The 19,304-nt window shown below is 40.7% G+C and overlaps 1 protein-coding gene across 2 annotated transcripts; it reads left to right on the plus strand.

Annotated features, from left to right (window-relative positions):
* The first annotated feature begins 1,448 nt into the window (after positions 1–1,448).
* Positions 1,449–18,624, plus strand: CYP4V2 (cytochrome P450 family 4 subfamily V member 2). 2 transcript variants are annotated; one of them, XM_068531940.1, is made up of 11 exons: positions 1,449–2,353; positions 6,812–6,924; positions 7,626–7,711; positions 8,504–8,694; positions 9,091–9,160; positions 10,637–10,763; positions 12,730–12,915; positions 15,647–15,749; positions 16,556–16,690; positions 16,784–16,963; positions 18,196–18,624. In XM_068531940.1, exons 1-11 carry the CDS (start codon positions 2,140–2,142, stop codon positions 18,366–18,368), a joined length of 1,578 nt encoding a protein of 525 aa, XP_068388041.1. In that variant the 5' UTR covers positions 1,449–2,139; the 3' UTR covers positions 18,369–18,624. The 2 variants fall into 2 exon arrangements, with proteins under 2 accessions (XP_068388041.1, XP_068388042.1); XM_068531941.1 differs by lacking the exons at positions 7,626–7,711; positions 8,504–8,694 and having other exon boundaries at positions 10,711–10,763.
* Positions 18,625–19,304: the final 680 nt, after the last annotated feature.

Below are 19,304 nucleotides of genomic sequence, written 5' to 3' on the forward strand. Positions count from 1 at the left end.
GATGAAAGGGAACAAAGGCACAAGGCTTTTATTTTGTTGACCCTTAAAAAATCTTCAGTGTCCTCTTCCTCACCCACAAATTGCCTTCAAAATAAAACTAAACCGTGTACGCCTGGCAGTCAAGGTTTATTTCAGCTTGCCCCATGCCACCCATCAACGTCATCTTGCTCTAGGCACTCTGAGCTACCCTGTGCTCCAAGCAGGGGCCCCTACACTGTCTCCTGAACCCCTCATATCCTTCCCTGAGCTGGAGCACTTCTTTTCTCATGCTGCCTGGAGCACTCACTCCCCCCACCCCACCCTCATCCCCATCCCTCCCTCTTTCTCCACTTCCTGAGGGCTGCAGTTACACGTTATATTCCTTGTTTTGTCCACAGGGATTAGCAGAGAGTCAGATATAGACAAATCCTGTACTTTTATAGCTTTAATTGACCTTGTGGCTCAGCCTCAGTCCTTTAGAGAGAAGGAAATGAAAGCCCAGAAGATATACTGAAAGATATTACACAGATATATTTTTTAAAAGTGTTAAAGTAATTAAACAATATGGAAGGGAATAACATAAAAAGTGTAAGTTCTTCTCCATTCCCACGCAGTCGAGTTGATCATTATTCTTCTTTCCAGATATTAGTCTAGCTGCAGAGAAAAAAATTCTCCCAAAGAGGGCATTACATTATATACTTTGTTCTGCAAATTGTTTATTATTTTTTTCCACTTAATATTTCATGAACGTCTTTCTGTGTCGGTATATACAGATGACTTGAAGAAATTCAGTTGGAGAAAAGTCTTAGGTATGTTTTTCTCTACATCAAAGAGGCTCTGCAGGTGGCTGCGAGTAAAACTAATCCAATTAAGCAAAATAAAAATGCAGGGTATTCTCAATATCCCATCTTCCTTGGCACTTTTCCTATAGCTTAGGGACGTGCTGCTAGGAGAGGGACCCTCCTTCCCAGCTCCTTTGTGAAGAAGGATCAAGTGTAAACAAGGGAACCAGAGTCAGGATTGGGTACCTGGAGAAAAGAGAGAATTTGGTAGTCAGGGAAACCAGCCCCTGGGCAGAGGCGGAGCAGCCTTCTCACTGTCCTTACCTTTTCCTTCTGCAGGCTCAGAGGTTTGTCTTCTTTCCCTTTTGAGAGCACTCCACAACTACTGTCTCCTTATCAAAACCTCCCCTCCCAGCATCACTTACCTCCACCGCTTTCAGAGAACTCGACCTCCATCCTCTCCCCCCGCCCTTGTCTTGCTCTCTTGGGGTGCTAGCTTTTCTTGTTCCCGAAAATATTTTGAAAAATATTTGGATCACAACAACCTTACTCAACGCCCCTGTGTCGCAATCAGCCATCCGATGCAGACTGATAGCTGGTGCCCCTGAGGTCGTGTCCCTAAGGCTACTCTGGATGGAAGTAGGCAGCTTCCCGAATGACCCGGATGCGGAAGCCAGGACGCAACCCACCTCCGGGCGGGTAGGCAGCCAGCGCCAGCGGAGTGGACCACGCGCAGACGTGCAAGGGAATGAGGTTAGGTGCCCAGCCGGGAAAAAGGAGCTCCAGAGGCTGAGTTTCAAACCAGATGCTTCTTTATTTCCACTTTAAAACATCCTGCGCACTCTAGCCTGAGTCGTCCCGTTCCCAGCAGAGGGGGGCCTATGAGCCGAAGCTCGGCCCCTCTGGCCCCGGGGCGCCTCTCCGTCACTAAGCCGCCTTCCATCTCACCTTCAGTATCCTCCCCACTCCACCCACTAACGTGCCGCCGTCTACAGCAGCGCGGCCTACAGAGCGCTCGTTTCCCGGACCTTCGTTTTCCGCTCGAAGCAAACAAAGAGGCCGGTGACGTAGGCTTGGGCCGAGCCCCTAACAGCCCCCGCGGTGCCTTGTCGAGGAGCCTCGGAGGCCCCAACCTTGTCCCGAGAAGCAGGGCTGCCCCCGCTTCAGGGCGGCCGGGCCTGTGCCCACCTCCGGCCGCACGGGGAAGTGAGCGGGGCCGGCGACGCCTCCTGCTCCCGCCCGAGTTTCCAGAGGCCGGGAACTTCGCCCGGGACCGGCGCCCTTGACCTCCCGGGGCTGCACCGCGCCCGCCGCCCCGAACATCCCGCCCCGCGGTCCCCGCAGTCTCAGTCCGGGTGCAGAGCGGCCCGCAGGCGCGATGCTGGCGCTGTGGCTGCTGAGCGTCGGGCAGAAGTTGCTGCTCTGGGGCGGGTTGTGCGCGGTCTCCCTGGCGGGCGCCATCCTCACCCTGAACCTCCTGCGGATGGTGGCGAGCTACGCGTGGACATGGCAGCAGATGCGTGCCGTCCCAACCTTGGAGGGCGCCTACCCCTTCCTGGGACACGCGATGATGTTAAAGCCGGACGCGAGAGGTAAGGGACCGCGCCCAGGCCGGCCATGTCCCCGGCCCAGGGATGGGGGCTCCCGACCTGCGCCGCGCCGCCGGCCTTCTTACAGCCTGGACACCAGGGCTTGAGGTGCTGACGCTGGGAGAGAGAAGGATTTGTCACCCGCTGGAGGATGGAGTCCCAGTTCTATCCAGTTTCCCTATGACACCTGGCAAAATTGCTAGTGCCCTCCGTTCCCAACGAACTTTTTCTTCGTGTACAGCATAGATTGCAGTATCTCTAAGCTTTTGTCCTTCTGCATTTTTGCTTCTTCTCTTCCCACCTCGTAGCTGCTCCTACCTCAGAACACTGCCGTCTTTGCTTCTGTCTTGGCTGTTAAAGCCTTAAAGGCATAAACTTCCCTGGAACAAGGCAAATCCTTAGAACTTAGAAATCTCTCTCTCTCTCTCTCTCTCTCTCTCTCTCTCTCCCTCCCTCTCTCTCCCTCTCTCTCCCTCTCTCTCCCTCTCCCTCCCCCTCCCTCTCCCTCCCCCTCCCTCTCCCTCCCTCCCCCTCCCTCTCCCTCCCTCTCCCTCTCTCTCTCTCCCTCTCTCTCCCGCTCTCCCTCTCCCTCTCTCTCCCTCTCTCTCCCTCTCTCTCCCTCTCTCTCCCCCTCTCACATTTATTTATATGAAAACCACATTTGTAAAATCATCTTGGATAATACTAAAAGCAGAGCTAACCTCCCCTTCTACCCTAAGGCTTTATAGTATTAAAAAATAATTATGTAGAAATATGGACCCTCCCATCCCCCCAAAAGAAACAATTTACTTGAGGACTCTCATCATATTCTTTTTGGGAATTTTTCTAAGAACTGAAATCTCTAGTGAATAAGACCTGTTTCAAAACAAACTGTGAGTTGATTGGAATATTTAACATAATTATCTTTGGAATTACTTTCTGAGTGAAGAGAATGACAGTGTACTGTCTTTTATAAAGGGACTTTTTAATCCGTCATACAAGTACTGGATTTTGGCAACAGGTAAACTTTTGCTCAATTTCCAGCTTTGCAACCAAGTTGTTAGATTTGGGGAAGTTGTTTGAAACTCTCTAAGTTAGAGGGGTTTTGTTTGTTTGTTTACCATTTACTTGTAAATGTAACTATATTACAGAGTAATTTTAAGGATGAAATTGAATTCATGTGGTTTCTAGATCACTATCTAGAACTTGGTTAGACTAAGTTAGTTAAAGTTGTCAATCAGCCATTTATTGAAGCCCTGCTTTGTGCCCAGCATTGAGCTCAGCAAAATTGGGGATATCAGAATATTCTGAGAAATATTCCCTGTTCTCAGCACCTTTGTCTCTTATACAGGAGGCTGTGCCTTTCATTTTGTGGCTGCTGTCCAAATTCTGCCCTCAGTAATTCCACCTGGAGTATTGCAGTTGCTTTCCCATGAGCCCTTTGAACTCTAATCTCTTGCTTTTGCATCTGTGTCAGCACCCGTCTTCCTCAGCTGCTACCTGCTATTGGGCCTGATATCTTCAAACCACAGATTCAGACTTCCCTGTCTCCTCTGTCAGACCAGACCAAGGCAGGCAGTATATTAGCACGAAGCCGGATATTTTGGTACTGTTGACCTGACCCAGCTCTTTTCATGGCAATGTTACCAACTGTCTTGACCAGAAGACATTTTGAAGAAGTGTGGTAATATGGTTAAGGTGGTGCATTCTGGGGTCTGACTGCCTTGGGTACAAAGCCAGATTCCACCATTTACCAGCTCGGTGATATATTGGGCAAGTTGCTTAACTGTGCACAACTTCCTCAACTGTTTAATGACAGTAATAACAGCGTCCCTCCCCATGTAACTGTGGTGAGGCACAAAAGACATAATACACCTGAAACCTTGAGCACTAGATCTGACATATAATAACCTGCCATAGCAAGTAAATATGACATAATGAATGTTAATTATTTTAAGATTATTATTATTAGGTTTGGTGTGCAAAACGTGCAAACACTTACAAAAATCAAGACTATTGATTTAATTTTATATGCAGTGGACATCCCCAGCCTTAGCCCTTCTCCAACTTTGAACAACTTGCCCTGAAGCTCAGGGGTGGGTGAAGCTTAAGGATGGAAGAGGACCAGGGATGGACTGAGCACGTGCACATTTTTTGACATGGAAAAAGAGCTGAAGAGCTTAATGGTTCTGTTTTTTATGCCATACCAGTTTTTCTCCTTACCCAAATTCCCACGTAAAAAAAAACCCTGTCAAAATCTCAAGCATCATATTACTAGCCTCACAGTGAGTTTGGGATGAATCCCACTGTTGTCAATCAGGCATTCCCATTGCCCAGGAGAAGCCCTGGATACCCATATGCCTCCCAACTAGCCTTCCCCTCCACAAAATTGGAAAGGAAGAAGTAAAACTGTTACTATTTGCAGATAACATGATATTATAGAAAACCCTAAAGACTTCAGCAAAAAAAAATTATTAGAACTAATAAACTACTTCAGTAAAGTTGCAGGATACAAAATCAATATATAAAAATCAGTTATGTTTCTATACACTAATAATGAACTATCAGAAAGAGAAATTAAGAAAACAATCCCATTTACAATTGCATCAAAAAGAATAAAATACCTAGGAATAAATTTAACCAAGGAAGTAAAAAAGGTGTACACTGAAAACTATGAGACACTGCTGAAATAAATTGAATAAGACACAAATAAATGGAAAGATATTCCATGTTCATGGATTGGAAGAATTAATATTGTTAAAATTTCCATACTATCCAGAGCAATTCTCAGATTCAATGCAATCCCTATCAAGCTTTCAATGACGTTTGCCACAGAAATAGAATAGTACCAAATTTTGTATGGAATACAAATGACCTCAAATAGCCAAAGCAATTTTGAGAAAGAAGAACAAAACTGAAGGCATCACACTTCCTGATTTCAAGATATATTACAAAGCCATAGTAATCAAAACAGTATAGTATTGGCATAAATGCAGGCACATAGATCAATGGAACAGAATAGAAACCCAGAAATAAACAGATGGTGGTCAATTAATTTACCACAAAGGATCCAAGAATACACAATGGGGAAAGGACAGACTCTCAATAAATGGTGTTGGGAAAACTGGACAGACACTTGCAAAAGAATAAAACTGGACCACTATCTTACACCATGCATGATAATAACTCAAAATTGATTAAAGACTTAAGTGTAAGACCTGAAGCCATATACCTCATAGAAGAAAACATAAGCGGTAAGCTCCTTGATTTTTTGGATTTGACACCAAAAGCAAAGGCAACAAAAGCAAAAATAAACAATTGAGACTACATCAAATTAAAAAGCTTCTGCACAGCAAATAAAACCTTTAAGAAAATGAAAAGGAAACCTCCAAAATGGGATACATGATTTGCAAATCATATATCTAATAAGGGGTTAAAATCCAAAATGTATAAAGAACTCATACAACTCAATAGCAAAAAACCCTGAACAATCTCATTTAAAACTGGGCAGAGGGTCTGAATAGACATTTTCCCAAAGAAGATACAGATGACCAACAGATACATGAAAATGTGCTCAACATCACTACTCATCAGGGAAATGCAAATAAAAACCACAATAGGACTTCACCTCACACTTTTTAGAATGGCTATAATCAAAAAGACAAGAAGTAACAAATTTTGGCAAGAGAGAAGGGAACTCTTGAGCACTGTTGGTGAAAATGTAAATTGCTGCAGCCGCTGTGGAAAACAGTATGGGGATTCCTCAAAACATTTAAACGTTAAAAATTGAACTACCGTATGAGCCCTCAGTTTCACTTCCGGGTATATATACCAAGAAAATGAAAACATTAACTTGAAAAGATATATGCACACCATGTACACTGCAGTATTATTTACAGTAGCAAAGACATGGAAGCAACCTAAGTGTCCATCACTGGACGAATGGATAAAGAAAATGTGGTACACACACACACACACACACACACACACACACACAGGAATATTATTCAGTCATAAAAAAGAAGGAAATATTGCCATTTGTGAAAACATGGATGAACCTTGAGGGCATAATGCTCAACGAAGTAAGTCAGACAAAGCAAGGCAAGTACTGTGTGATCTCACTTCTGTGTGGAACCTAAAACAACAACAACAACAACAAATATCTCTCTGGGAGATATTAAGTGACTTGTCCAAAGTAAAACAAAAACAAAACCCCCAAGGAACCAAAAGACACAATAAGGAACTTATTACAAAATTTTTGTCTTTTTAAAAATTTTTATTGGAGTATAGTTGATTTACAATGTTGTGTTAATTTCATGTGTACAGCAAAGTGAATCAGTTATACATATACATATGCCCACTCTTTTTTAGATTCTTTTCCCATATAGGCCATTGCAGAGTACTAAATAGAGTTCCCTGTGCTGTATCCCTTAGACAAAATTCTTGTCTTGATTGAATTTAAGATTAAATATTTTCTCCCAGATTTTTTTCAGCAGATGATTCAGTACACTGAAGAACACCGACACCTGCCACTGCTGAAACTCTGGCTCGGGCCCATACCTGTGGTGTTCCTTTATAATGCAGAAAATGTGGAGGTGAGTATGTGGCAAATGTGATCAATATTCCACTGTCTGTCTGATGGTGTGGGAATCTCATTAGATGTGGTCATCCTCCGGATTCACCTGCCTCTACCCTCTCCCCTCAAGAAATGACTCTGCTTGGTTCCTAGTTTGTGGCAGGAACCAGGAATCATCTTGGACATTTTCCTTCCCTTCAACTCCATTTAGTCCTCGAGACTGAATGACAATTATAAGTTCAAAACTCTAATTGCATTTCTTTGAGGTACAGGAATGAAAATGAATCACAGAGAAATAACAATTATAAAATCTTGCTTTAAAAAGTAGTTGTGGGCTTCCCTGGTGGCGCAGTGGTTGGGGGTCTGCCTGCCAATGCAGGAGACATGGGTTCGAGCCCTGGTCTGGGAAGATCCCACGTGCCGCGGAGTGGCTGGGCCTGTGAGCCACAGTTACTGAGCCTACGCATCTGGAGCCTGTGGTCCGCAACAAGTGAGGCCACGATGGTGAGAGGCCCGTGCACCGCGATGAAGAGTGACCCCCGCTTGCCGCAACTAGAGAAAGCCCTCGCACAGAAACGAAGACCCAACACAGCCATAAATAAATAAATAAAATAAATTAAAAAAAAAAAAAAAAAAGTAGTTGTGTTCTAGCCAGGTGTTCTTATAACTGAAATTGTTTTGATGTCTATATCCCTCAATTTTTTTTTTTCTCTTTTAAAGGTAATTTTAACTAGTTCAAAGCACATTGACAAATCCTATATGTACAAGTTCCTAGAACCGTGGCTTGGCCTAGGACTTCTTACAAGGTACCTCAGTGGAAATTTGTAAAGCTGTCTTGTAGAAACAGTTACTTCTATGGGTAACTTGTTATTTCAGGAACTGACACAAGGTATTCTTCCAATAGCAAGATTGAGGTATTGGGAATTATGGGAGAAGCTGGAAGGAAAGGTCCAGCTAACAATGGGCCTTTGATAGATAGGGTGTATGGTAATCTCCAGCCACTATATTCAATAATGATAATCACTAGTGTTCCAAGAAAAATGAGGAGGTACTGATGTATGAATGGAGTAAAGCCAAGGATAGTTTGGAGAAGGGAAATCTTGAAAATATCATGAAAAAGGCAGTCACCCTCAGAGAAGTGAATCGAACACAGTAACCTCACTTCTTGAGTTGGCACCCAGAAACAGGACTCCGTCCTCTGAGAGAGGGCCTAGCAAGAGAAAGGCAGGACCCTGGTGGGGACTTTGGAGAATTCAAAGACAGTAGAGATTAAAGAAAATCATGGAGCAGTGGATCATCTGAGGGCTAAGATGTTGATAGAGGGGAGAAAAATTCTAATTTTTAGAAACTCAGAGCTCAGAAATTTAGAAAAATTCTTAAATGTTTCCATTTTTAATGAATACTCTTCTAAACATTAGTAATATAGAACAGTATCCAAAATATTCACAACTATACATGAGTCTTTGTCATTCTGACCAAAGCATTTGAGAATCTGTAGATTAAGCTGTTTCAGGAGAACTTGATGATGACTATATTTATATTTTACTTGTTTCAGGTGTTGCTTGTTTTTTCTTTGTAACCATGTATTTTATTTCTAGTACTGGAAACAAGTGGCGCTCTAGGAGAAAAATGTTAACACCCACTTTCCATTTTACAATTCTGGAAGATTTCTTAGATGTCATGAATGAACAAGCAAATATATTGGTTAATAAGCTTGAAAAATATGTTAACCAAGAAGCATTTAACTGCTTTTTTTACATCACTCTTTGTGCCTTAGATATAATCTGTGGTAAGTCTCACTGATTTATTTTTAAAGTTAGGATGTAAAGATAAAATGGCACAAATAGAAAATAACAGTCCATAGGGTGGGGCGGGGCGGGGGAGAAAGGACATTGGGTTCTTCTGGAAGGTCCTATTGCTAAATTAGCCACCTGAGAAGCAGCAGCCATTCATAGGACTTCGGACAAGCGGTCACTGAGCCAACATGACCAGACGGTCCGAGGGAAGGAAGGGCAGGAACTGGGAGTAAGAGAAGCAGAAGATACAAGAGAAGAGGGAAAAGAACAATTCTACAATATATATGAACAGAACAGGACATAGCGTCTTTTATCAAGTGTCTGCCACTGGAAAATGTACCCAAGATACGTGCATGAATTGAATGGTTGCTTCTCACTATATTTTACAGAAACAGCTATGGGGAAGAACATTGGTGCTCAAAGCAACAATGATTCCGAGTATGTTCAAGCAGTTTATAGGTAAATGAAGTCCTAATTATTTCTAAAATTGTTATTGGGAATTCCCTAGCAGTCCAGTGGTTAGGACTCCATGCTTTCACTGTTGAGGGCCCAGGTTCTATCCCTGGCCAGGGAACTAAAGTCCTGCAAGCTGCGTGGTGTGGCCCAAAAAGATAAAATAAAATTGTTATTGATCAGGGCTTTAAAAAATTCTTGCTAATAATTTCTGTCTGTACTGTAGCTTTTTCATCATTTCAAAGTGAAACATTATACTAAAAATTAACCTAATCATTTAAGCATATCTTTCAACAGTACAGGAATGGTTATGGCACATCCAGATTATGCAGTAATTTTAAATGACTATTTTATAATATATCGAGAGATTACATTATGATGCTAAGTGATAAAGGAAAGACATAAATTTTTTTGTAGTTTGATAACCACTAGGTATAAAAAAATTATTCATAGAAAAAGCTAGGAGATACTATACCAAAATGTTAGCTGCGGTTATTATGATTTTGTGTGTGTGCTCTCTTACTGTGTTTTGGTTTTGTTGTGATTCATTCTCCTTTCCTATATTTTCTGCACTGCGTATGTATTATTTTTTAATTGAAATAATCAACTTTACTTTTAAAATTGCTTGTGATTATTCAGCTATTAAGAGGCAGGGCCAGGATTTGATTCAATGTATCCTATCTTTAAGTCCACGGCTCATTTCACTTCATCTTAACAACTACTTGTTGAGCATCTATAATCTGCCATTCCCTGCACAAGGTACTGACTAGTTTTATATGGGCATATGAAACAGAATAGCAGGGGAGACGGGCATTGAAGCAAATGAATATAAACTTATAAATTATAATAATTGCTTAGAAAGAAAAGATCAAGTTGATATGAGAGAGGAAAACAGGGATGTGTTTTACAGATTGCGTGGTCAGGAAAGGTCTTCTCTGAGGAGTTGGCATCTAAGCTGGTCATGAAGGAGGAGATCGTGTAGAGGTCTTTCTGCTTCTCACTGGGAATAATGAGGGTGGTGCTCGTGACAGCTGTGTGACAGATGGGTATTTAATGAGCACTTTTCCGTGGAAGAGGGCAGCCAGTTGTTTACTGGCACTACGGAGGAGTGAGCAAGCAAATGAGTGGACATTATAAAGAGGCAGATTTCATATCAGCTTGTGGTACAAGAGCCACAGGCAGCCTGGGGTGGTCAAGAACTCTCCCTGGAGAAAAAGAAGCAGAGATCAGATGACCATTTAGTATGGATGTTTTATAACAGATTCTTCATTCCTCTAAAGAACCCATTAAATGTTTAAGCTTCACTGGATGTGTAATACCCCATGCCTTCATTGTTGAGTGTAAAGCCTGGATCTTAGCAGCCTCTAAGACGAATCATTATCATCCCTACATATTACCCTCATTGAGAGCGGGCATCAATTAGGTGCTCAAGAAATACACATTTTCAGTGTATCAGCTGATGTGTTTTTATCCTATTTATAGGATGAGTGATTCAATACATCAAAGAATGAAGATGCCCTGGCTCTGGCTTGACCTTTTGTTCTTTATATTTAAAGATGGATGGGAACACAAAAGGAGCCTAAAAATCCTACATAATTTTACCAAAAACGTAAGCCCTTGATTTTTTTAATTGTGATAAAATATACACAACATAAAGTTTACCATTAATTGCACTCACAGTGTTCTGAAACCATCACCACTCTCCATTTCTAGATCTTTTATACGTCCAAGATTTTTATGCTGTGTTAACATACGCTGGAGCCTGTGTCTCATAAAATAAAAGTTGAATAATAATGGAAAGAAGGAGACGGTGTGATTACATTTTAATTATGTACTCACCAAATATTAATTAAACACTTGTTAGGTGCCAAACACTGTACCAAGTGTTAAAGACATAGTAATAAGTAAGATATGTATGTCCCCTAAAGGAGGTTAGTCTAGTAGAGGAGGTTGTCTATTAAAAAAATTACAAAATGTGATACGAACTATAAATATTTATTAACAACCAGGGTGCTATGTTGAATGAATAAAGAGGAGGGGATCCGTGTTATGAGAGTCTTATGGCAAATGTTTGGATTAGGCAGTAGCTTTCAAAGGCAAAGGGCATTTATAGCAGTATCTCAACTTGGAAAAGATTAAAATTAACTAGATGTCACTATTTTACTTCCAATTAAAAAATAACAAGGAGATAGTGATATTGTTTCATATATAAGATGTCAGTCTTGTGTTAAACATGTGCTTTTGACAAAGCAATATTTAATTGAAAATATACATCAAATTATGATTTAAATGTACTGATAAAAGTACCAATTTAAATATATTCTCTCTTTGCTGTCAATTTCGGTTTCAACTATATTGGCATTGCTTCCTTACAGTGAGGTACAGCCTGTCACCAACAGATCATGTGGTTCCCAGTCAGGAAATGTTGGATGAATGAGGTGTTGGATTCAGGTGGCCACAGTGGAGGACAGAGTTATCTCCATTACTGGGCAGTAGGCGAATGACCAAATTTTTCCTCAAATTACATGCGTTACTATCAATATCAATAATTAATGAATTCCAAATTGGATGGACAATATTATTTATTTAATAAATATTGAAAATTGCATACTGGGTGCCAGGCCCTAGGGGGTTCCCCCGAGAATGAAAGGAGATATGGTGTTTTGTCCTCAAAGCACTTAGGATCTATTCATTCAAATCACTTAGTAGCAGGTTTGGTCAATTGCCTGATAGGAGAAGAAAGTTGAAATGTATAGCCACATTAAGTTTATGGGCTTTAATTCTTTTATTCATTCAGAAAATATCTAAGGGACGTCCTTAAAATGCCAGGCAGTGTTCTAAGGGTTGGAATTATATCAATGAACAAAGACAAATTTGCTGCCACATGGATGGTACATTCATGCAGTATATTATATAGCAAGTATACTATAATGTCAGGTGGTAAGTGAAATGGAAAAAAAATAAAGTAAGGTTAGGAAGGTAGTGAGTGCTAGGGACCAGGTTAGCAGTGATCTGGGAAGGTCTTTCTGATGGTGTGAGAAGGGGCCAAGACCTCAAGAGGAGGGAGGGAGGGAGTGAGCCACACTGGCATCTGAAGAAAGAGAAATCTAGGCAGCAGGAACAGCAAGCACAGAGGGTGAGCTGACTGATCAACCTGCTGTTTCTTTCCTCCAGTGCAGCCTGTAATGAGAGCAATCCGTAATTTGTCTATTATATAATGATTGCATTCTCTCCACCACCTAAACTTTTTCTCATTAGCTCATCCAAATCTCTAGGGCACCACTTAGGGGACTACTAACTCTATTCCCGTGTTGGAAAGATGGCAGAAATAGCAATTGAATATTCTGAATTTGTCTGACATTAAATTTGTTTTTAAAAGTCTTATTAAATAATGCCCTAAAATGTTAACAGGAAGCTTTACTATATTTTCCACAAGAGCCTAAGTTATTGTTGAGTTAGAACAGGAAAGGTTTAGAAAAAATCCATGAAAGAAGCTAGTATATTTTCATAAGAAAATATATTATGAGGCTACATCAAATTCCAAACAAGAGCATATGATTGTTTAAATCATACAGGTCATCACTGAACGGGCCAATGAAATGAAGAGACATGAAGAAGGTAGAAGTAATGACAAGGACTTTCCTCCACACAATAATAAACGCAGGGGTTTTCTTGACTTGCTTTTAAATGTGACTGATGACCAAGGGAACAAGCTGAGTTATGAAGAGATTCGAGAAGAAGTTGACACCTTTATGTTTGAGGTATTTTATCTCATCACGTTATTTTCCGGTATCATTAAACAAATTGCAGTTATTTTCTAGAATCTTTAGCATCATTTTTAAAAGTTTATTCAAGTTTTAAAGTAGCTTCATATAACTGAGGATGAGTCGCTGCATTATAATTAGAAATTACAAAATGTAAGAACCTGATTAAGTACCAGATCAGCTTTCTTCTTCAGAAAAAGCCTTTGACTCGTGGTGAGTATAGCACTAGACACATTGTTTTCTCAGGAAAACCCAAAACCCATTGGATTTTTCCAAGTAGAAAAGAAGTCAGAAATTGCTCTCATTCCCTATATTGCTTCATGCTTTTTAAAAATCTCTGAAACCCACAAGTCTGTCTTTTCACTACCTCCTTTTTGAAGTTCTAGCAAATGAGTGCTTAGCTCCTGCTTTGAGCTGCCCAAACTAGAGAAGAAAGCAAGAGCCCTCCAACAGAGAATTTAACTAGTTTGTGATTCTAAAGGGATTTCTGACCTTCAAATAATGAAAAGATGCAGTTTTTACAAAAGGTAATTCTAGCATTATTAAATATTACAGAGTGAATCTCTCAGTGTGTAGATTGCCAAATAAAGTGAAGAAATGGGTTTAAAAAGCACCCTGTGGTAATATCCTGGAAGTGGAGGAAAGTGAAGGGCATATGTAGTTTTGGATGGCTCAGTACACGCCAGCCATGGATGGTGTGAGCAGCCCTGCTTGCAGACACCTGGGTACAGTGTACCTCTGGGTACAGTGTACCTCTGGGTATACTGCCAGAGCGCACATTCTCCCGGGGGCACAGTGTAGGAAAGCAAGCTGTGTCAAGGGTCCCTAGACCCGAGTTCTCATTCTGGCTCCATGCTGACTAGCCTTATGAGATGGTGCCAATCATCTCAGATCTCTGTCACAGCTTCCCTGTGTATAAAATAGAGAGATGGATTAGATCAGTGGTTTTAAACTTCTTTTTTAAGCAGAGCGCTTCGTTGAAAAGAAATTTTATGCAGAAAATGGACATCTAAATTAGCTAAAAAGTGGAGCGGTGTTAAGCTGGGGTCTCTGGGGCCAAATCCCACCTCTAACCTGTACTAGAGCTGGGACCTCCGGTAACTCATGGAGCCTTTCTGGGCTTTGGTGTGCTCATTGTTATAGTACGGGCCTCGCAGGATAAGTATAAGGATTAGATGAATGATTTTTTAAAGCGCACGAAGAATCTTGCCTGGCACATGGGAAGTGTGTGGTGGATACTGGCTATTATCATTTGATGTTAAAGTGGAGAGACTGTGTCACATCTCCACCCTGCATACACACGTACACACACACGCCCACATACATACACTCTCATGCACACGTGCACCCACACATCCTTCTCCTACCAAAAACCTCTCACTTTCATGAAAACAACTGGAATAATGATCTCTTTCTTCCAGCTCTAACACTGTTTGAAATTCTAAGTTTTTTCTTCTTTGCATCAAATAGGAGACACACCTCGTATGATTATAATATTGTGACCTCCTCCATAAAGAGGTTGCAGGTTATTACGACCACACCTTTCCTGCCCCAGGTGCTGACCACTGGATACTAAGGTTTCTGCCCCTGCCCTGTCCCACCAGCCTGCTTCTATAAACTGTGTGCTTTGTGCTTTGCTTAGTCCTGCTTTCTTCAGGTAGCAGACATCTCTTACACATTTAAATCAGGCTTCCACTTATAAATTCAAGAGAAGTTATTAAGAATTATTTAGCAAGAGCACTTCCTCCTGTGACTTTGGTAAACAACTGAGTGAAATGGACCAGATCTGGTCCGGAGCTCAGGGTAGTTTCTGTGAAGGAACAGCAAGCCTGAGAAGAGGCAATGACACCAATATCAGAGACTTGGAAAATATATATTTTATAAAATTGCAGAATAAACCTCAAACAATTCAACTTAGAAGCTGTTTTATGAAGCAAGTGCTTTGGAGATTTCTGCCCAGAGAAAGGAAAATTATAACCATCACTTGTGTTGCGTAGGGAAAGTGGAAAAGTAAGAACTTCCATAGAGGAAACAATTTGTTTTCTGTTTAGTTCCCCTAAAAGTCTTATTCATAGAGTTATAATATTATTATTGATTTTCCAAACTTTTTTTTTCTGCAGAACTCATGTAAAAAAAAATTCTTAGTCTGTTTTTAATCTCTAAGATGTAAATATCTGTATCAAGTATTTCACAGAGTTTTTCTGAAGGATAATTGAATTAGTTTCTGCACAGTACTTAGTATTTTGCCTAAAGCTCAGCAACTATTATGGGAGGCTATTTATCAACTTCCTGACAGGCAGGATGTTACTCAGAACCACACATAGACACCCTGGTGTCCAGGGTTGACAGGTAAAGCCTACCTTACAAATGCTAGAAGGTGGAGGAGTACAGATCTGGTAAACTGGCTCATAAAAGTCAGACTCTTTCCCCTTAAAAACAGTCTAGAGCACCTAGTTCCCTTGGAAGGCCCCCTTATTAGCACAGCCTAGCCACTTCTCACCACGTATGCAGCTCTGTGTAGTGTTGAAATATCTAAGCATGAATCTCCCCTTTGAAGGGATCATTTTCTTTGTTTGTTTCTCACCAAGGTGAGATACTGTACCAAATTAATTTATTCTGTTTGGAGTCCCAGTGCAGCTGTCAAATCCAGAGACAATTCAAAATAGAGTTCTCTCTTCTAATCTTCGCAATACTACTCCGCTAAGTTATTTTTTCCTTACATTTGTAGGGTCACGATACGACCGCAGCTGCAATAAACTTGTCCTTATATCTATTGGGTTCGTATCCAGAAGTCCAGCAAAAAGTGGACCATGAACTGGAGGAAGTGTTTGGTATGTTTTGTCCCTTCACTAGTTACACTGTGGGTACCACGTCCATGGAAGCAAGTGTTGTTCTTGCTCATGAAGGATAAACAGCAGGACCTGTTCTAAAGATACAGCAATAAGCAGGAAGTCTCCCCTATGGGATCCCTTCCAGTCCCAGTCTTCTTAGCAAAGCCTTATTCATCACTTACAGAATACAGGCATTTGCTAATTGCATGGCATGTGACTGCACTGGGCTAGATGCTGGGGATGCACAGATAAATGTTACTGTCCTCAAGCATCTCACTTAGTAGATGAAGCAGACATATCTACATAAAGCATTGAGTCATGGGGTCAAGGAAAACTGTTTCATACAGCATTGCATCTGGCCACGAATGAGAGAAAAGATGCATTAAGCCGGTAGGACAAACTTTTCTATTACACAACCAGCAGTCCGCAGGTAAGCTGTCCTAGGCTGATGTCAGCAGTGATGTCATTGGAGTCCCAGCACCCCAAAAGGAAACTCTTTCCCATTAATCAGCCACTCTCCTCTCTTCCCGCAGCCCCTGGCAACTGCTAAGTTACTATCTGTCTCTATGGATTTACTACCTGTTCTGAATACTTCCTATAAATGGAATCCCACAACATGTGACCATTGGTGTCTGGTTTCTTTTACTGAACATATCTCATTTTATTTTGATTATGGGTAATACTAGAAACTCTACTTTAGCTGTAGGTATTTAACATGTTTTGATGCGTGTATTCTTCTTCAGTGTCCCATCCCTCAAGCTCAAATAATCCTTTCCTTGTTATCTCATGTATTTACTTAAAACCAGGGAGATCTGATCGTCCTGCTACCTTAGATGACCTGAAGAAACTTAAATATCTCGAATGTGTTGTTAAAGAGAGCCTTCGCCTTTTTCCTTCTGTTCCTTTCTTTGCCCGTAATCTTAATGAAGACTGTGAAGTTGGTAAGAATTCTATAATTTGAATAGGAGGGAGAGTGGATTATTTTAATGTCTGTCTTGCTCCATCCTCATGGCCTATTGACTACTTCTTGACAGCGGGTTACAGAATCGTGAAAGGCTCTCAAGTAATCATCATGCCCTATGCACTGCACAGAGATCCAAGGTACTTCCCCAATCCTGAGGAATTCAAGCCAGAACGGTTCTTTCCCGAGAATTCGAAAGGACGTCATTCATACGCATATGTGCCCTTCTCTGCTGGACCCCGAAACTGTATAGGTTTGTATCCGTCAGAACTTGTTTGACCTTTCAGGCCTGCAGAGTAGGCGGTTTCACACAAAAATTTCTTGAGATGTAGCAGCCCATAGGCAACTGTCTTTTAAAAAAACTGGCTTCCTCTTCCCTCCACTTTACTATACATTATTGTTTTAAAATATGACTGTCATAAAGTGTATTAGTTTGCTAGGGCAGCCATAACAAGGTACCACACACTGGGTGGCTTAAACCACAGGAATTTATTTTCTCCCAATTCTGAAGCTAGAAGTCCAAGATTCAGGTATCAGCAGGATTGGTAATAAATACCTGCTTAGCTTGTAAATGATCTTCTTCTCCCTATCTCCCCACATAGTCTTTCCTCTGTGTGTGTCTGTGTCGTAATCTCTTCTTTTTATAGGGACCACCAGTCAGATTGGATTAGGGTCCACCCATCTGATTATTTTATTTTATTTTTGACCATTTTAATTTAATTACTTCTTTAACATTCCCATCTCCAAATAGTCATATTCTGAGATACTGAGGTTTAGGACTTCAACCTATGAATTTGGGGGGACACAATTTAGCCCATAACATAAAGCATAAATAGTTTCATGGTAGAGTTTGAAAATGTTGTAGCTTTTAGATTAAAATAGAACATACTTCATATGATACAAAACTTATTTATAACAATTAGTTATATTTAGCTTAATTTCTGTGTTTGTTGATTTTAAGAACTGCATTTTGCAAAACCAAAACACAAAATGCTTACCACAAGGCCAGCTGAAGTGCTTAAGCAAAGTGAATGCACATCACCGTGCATTATAAACACTTTCAGCTTCAGAATCTCTAGCATTTTATCGTTTATGTAAATGCAGACATTCGTAAATTAAGGCCAGATTTAAATGGATGAATCTGACGCTTATTTAGTACCTCTAGAGTAAATTAAATTTAAGTTAAAGGCTCAAATAAGAAATCAGTCGAGAGTAGTGATTCTCATGCTTAAACGAGCCCAGGATTCATCTCACGTTTTGCTAAAATACAAATGCCTGGCCCACTTCCGCTGTTCAGATGCACTGGGTGGGAACAGGAAGGGCACTCAAGGATCTTCATGTTTTACAAGCATCCCAGGTGATTCTGATTCTCCCAGGACCCACTGCGAAAATATAAAATTTCTTGCTTCCTCTAATCGGACTTGTGATTTCTCACATTTGAGATATATCTATCATTAAAGTGTTGCTATTTACATTAATTTGAAGGTCAAAAGTTTGCCATGATGGAAGAAAAGACCATTCTTTCCTGCATCCTGAGGCATTTTTGGGTAGAATCCAACCAAAAAAGAGAAGAACTTGGTCTGGCAGGAGAACTGATTCTTCGTCCAAGTAATGGCATCTGGATCAAGTTGAAGAGGAGAAACACAAATGAATCCTAACTATACTATTGGGCTGCTCTCTTACCACAAAAAGGTCTTTCTTTAAAGGAAGCTTTGCATTTACAGTTCTTAGATCATGAACTCAATATTCTTAATCCCTAAACCTAATTTTTTTCTTGTCCCCACTTACCTTGGGGTCAAGTCTACCAAAGCGAGAGTTTTCATATCTCCATCACCATCATAGCTCTGACCCCTGGTCTTGATCCCAAAAGTAAACTGATGACTGTACCCAAATAAACACATAAAAGCTTCTCAACAGAGGGATCCACAGGCCAATTCAATTTTAATCAATGGGCCCAAAGGATATAATTTAAGTGAAGTTCCAGAATATTTTTAAGGTATTCTTGTAGACTCAGGAACATATACATGCATGTATATATATACATTTGTTTGAAAAGGGTGAGTAATTAAGTACTTAGACATAAGGAGCTTAAGTTTCAAGAATTATATCAGTGGCATCAATTATGAGAAGACTAACCATTATGATACTTTTCAGATTTAATCTTCTACAGCAGATCATTTATAAGTTGACTCAGAGGTTCTGTTCCTACTTCCCTTTGGACGGTGTACTTGTAGCCTTCCTTTCATTCCTCAGAGCATCACAATTACCTTTTTATATCATGTGTTATTGGAAGAGATTCCTCTTGGTAATCTCCCATCCCTCACAGTGATTCAGGGAGTTGATTTATGGCTTTTGGAGCTTGAAGGACCTTAGAGTTTATTAAGTTATGCTGTGGGCTCTCCCTATCCACGAATTCTGAATCCATGTATTCAACGAATGGCTGATGGAAAATATTTGAAAAAAAGTCCGTAAAGTTCCAAAAAGCAAAGCTATTTACGTAGCATTTACATTGTATTAGGTATTATAAGTAATCTAGAGATGATTTAAAGTATACAGTTGGAGGTTCAAGATGGTGGAGTAGAAGGACGTGCACT

The sequence above is a fragment of the Eschrichtius robustus genome, chromosome 21 (genome assembly GCF_028021215.1).
Source record: "Eschrichtius robustus isolate mEscRob2 chromosome 21, mEscRob2.pri, whole genome shotgun sequence".
In the NCBI taxonomy this organism is placed as follows: Eukaryota; Metazoa; Chordata; class Mammalia; order Artiodactyla; family Eschrichtiidae; genus Eschrichtius; species Eschrichtius robustus.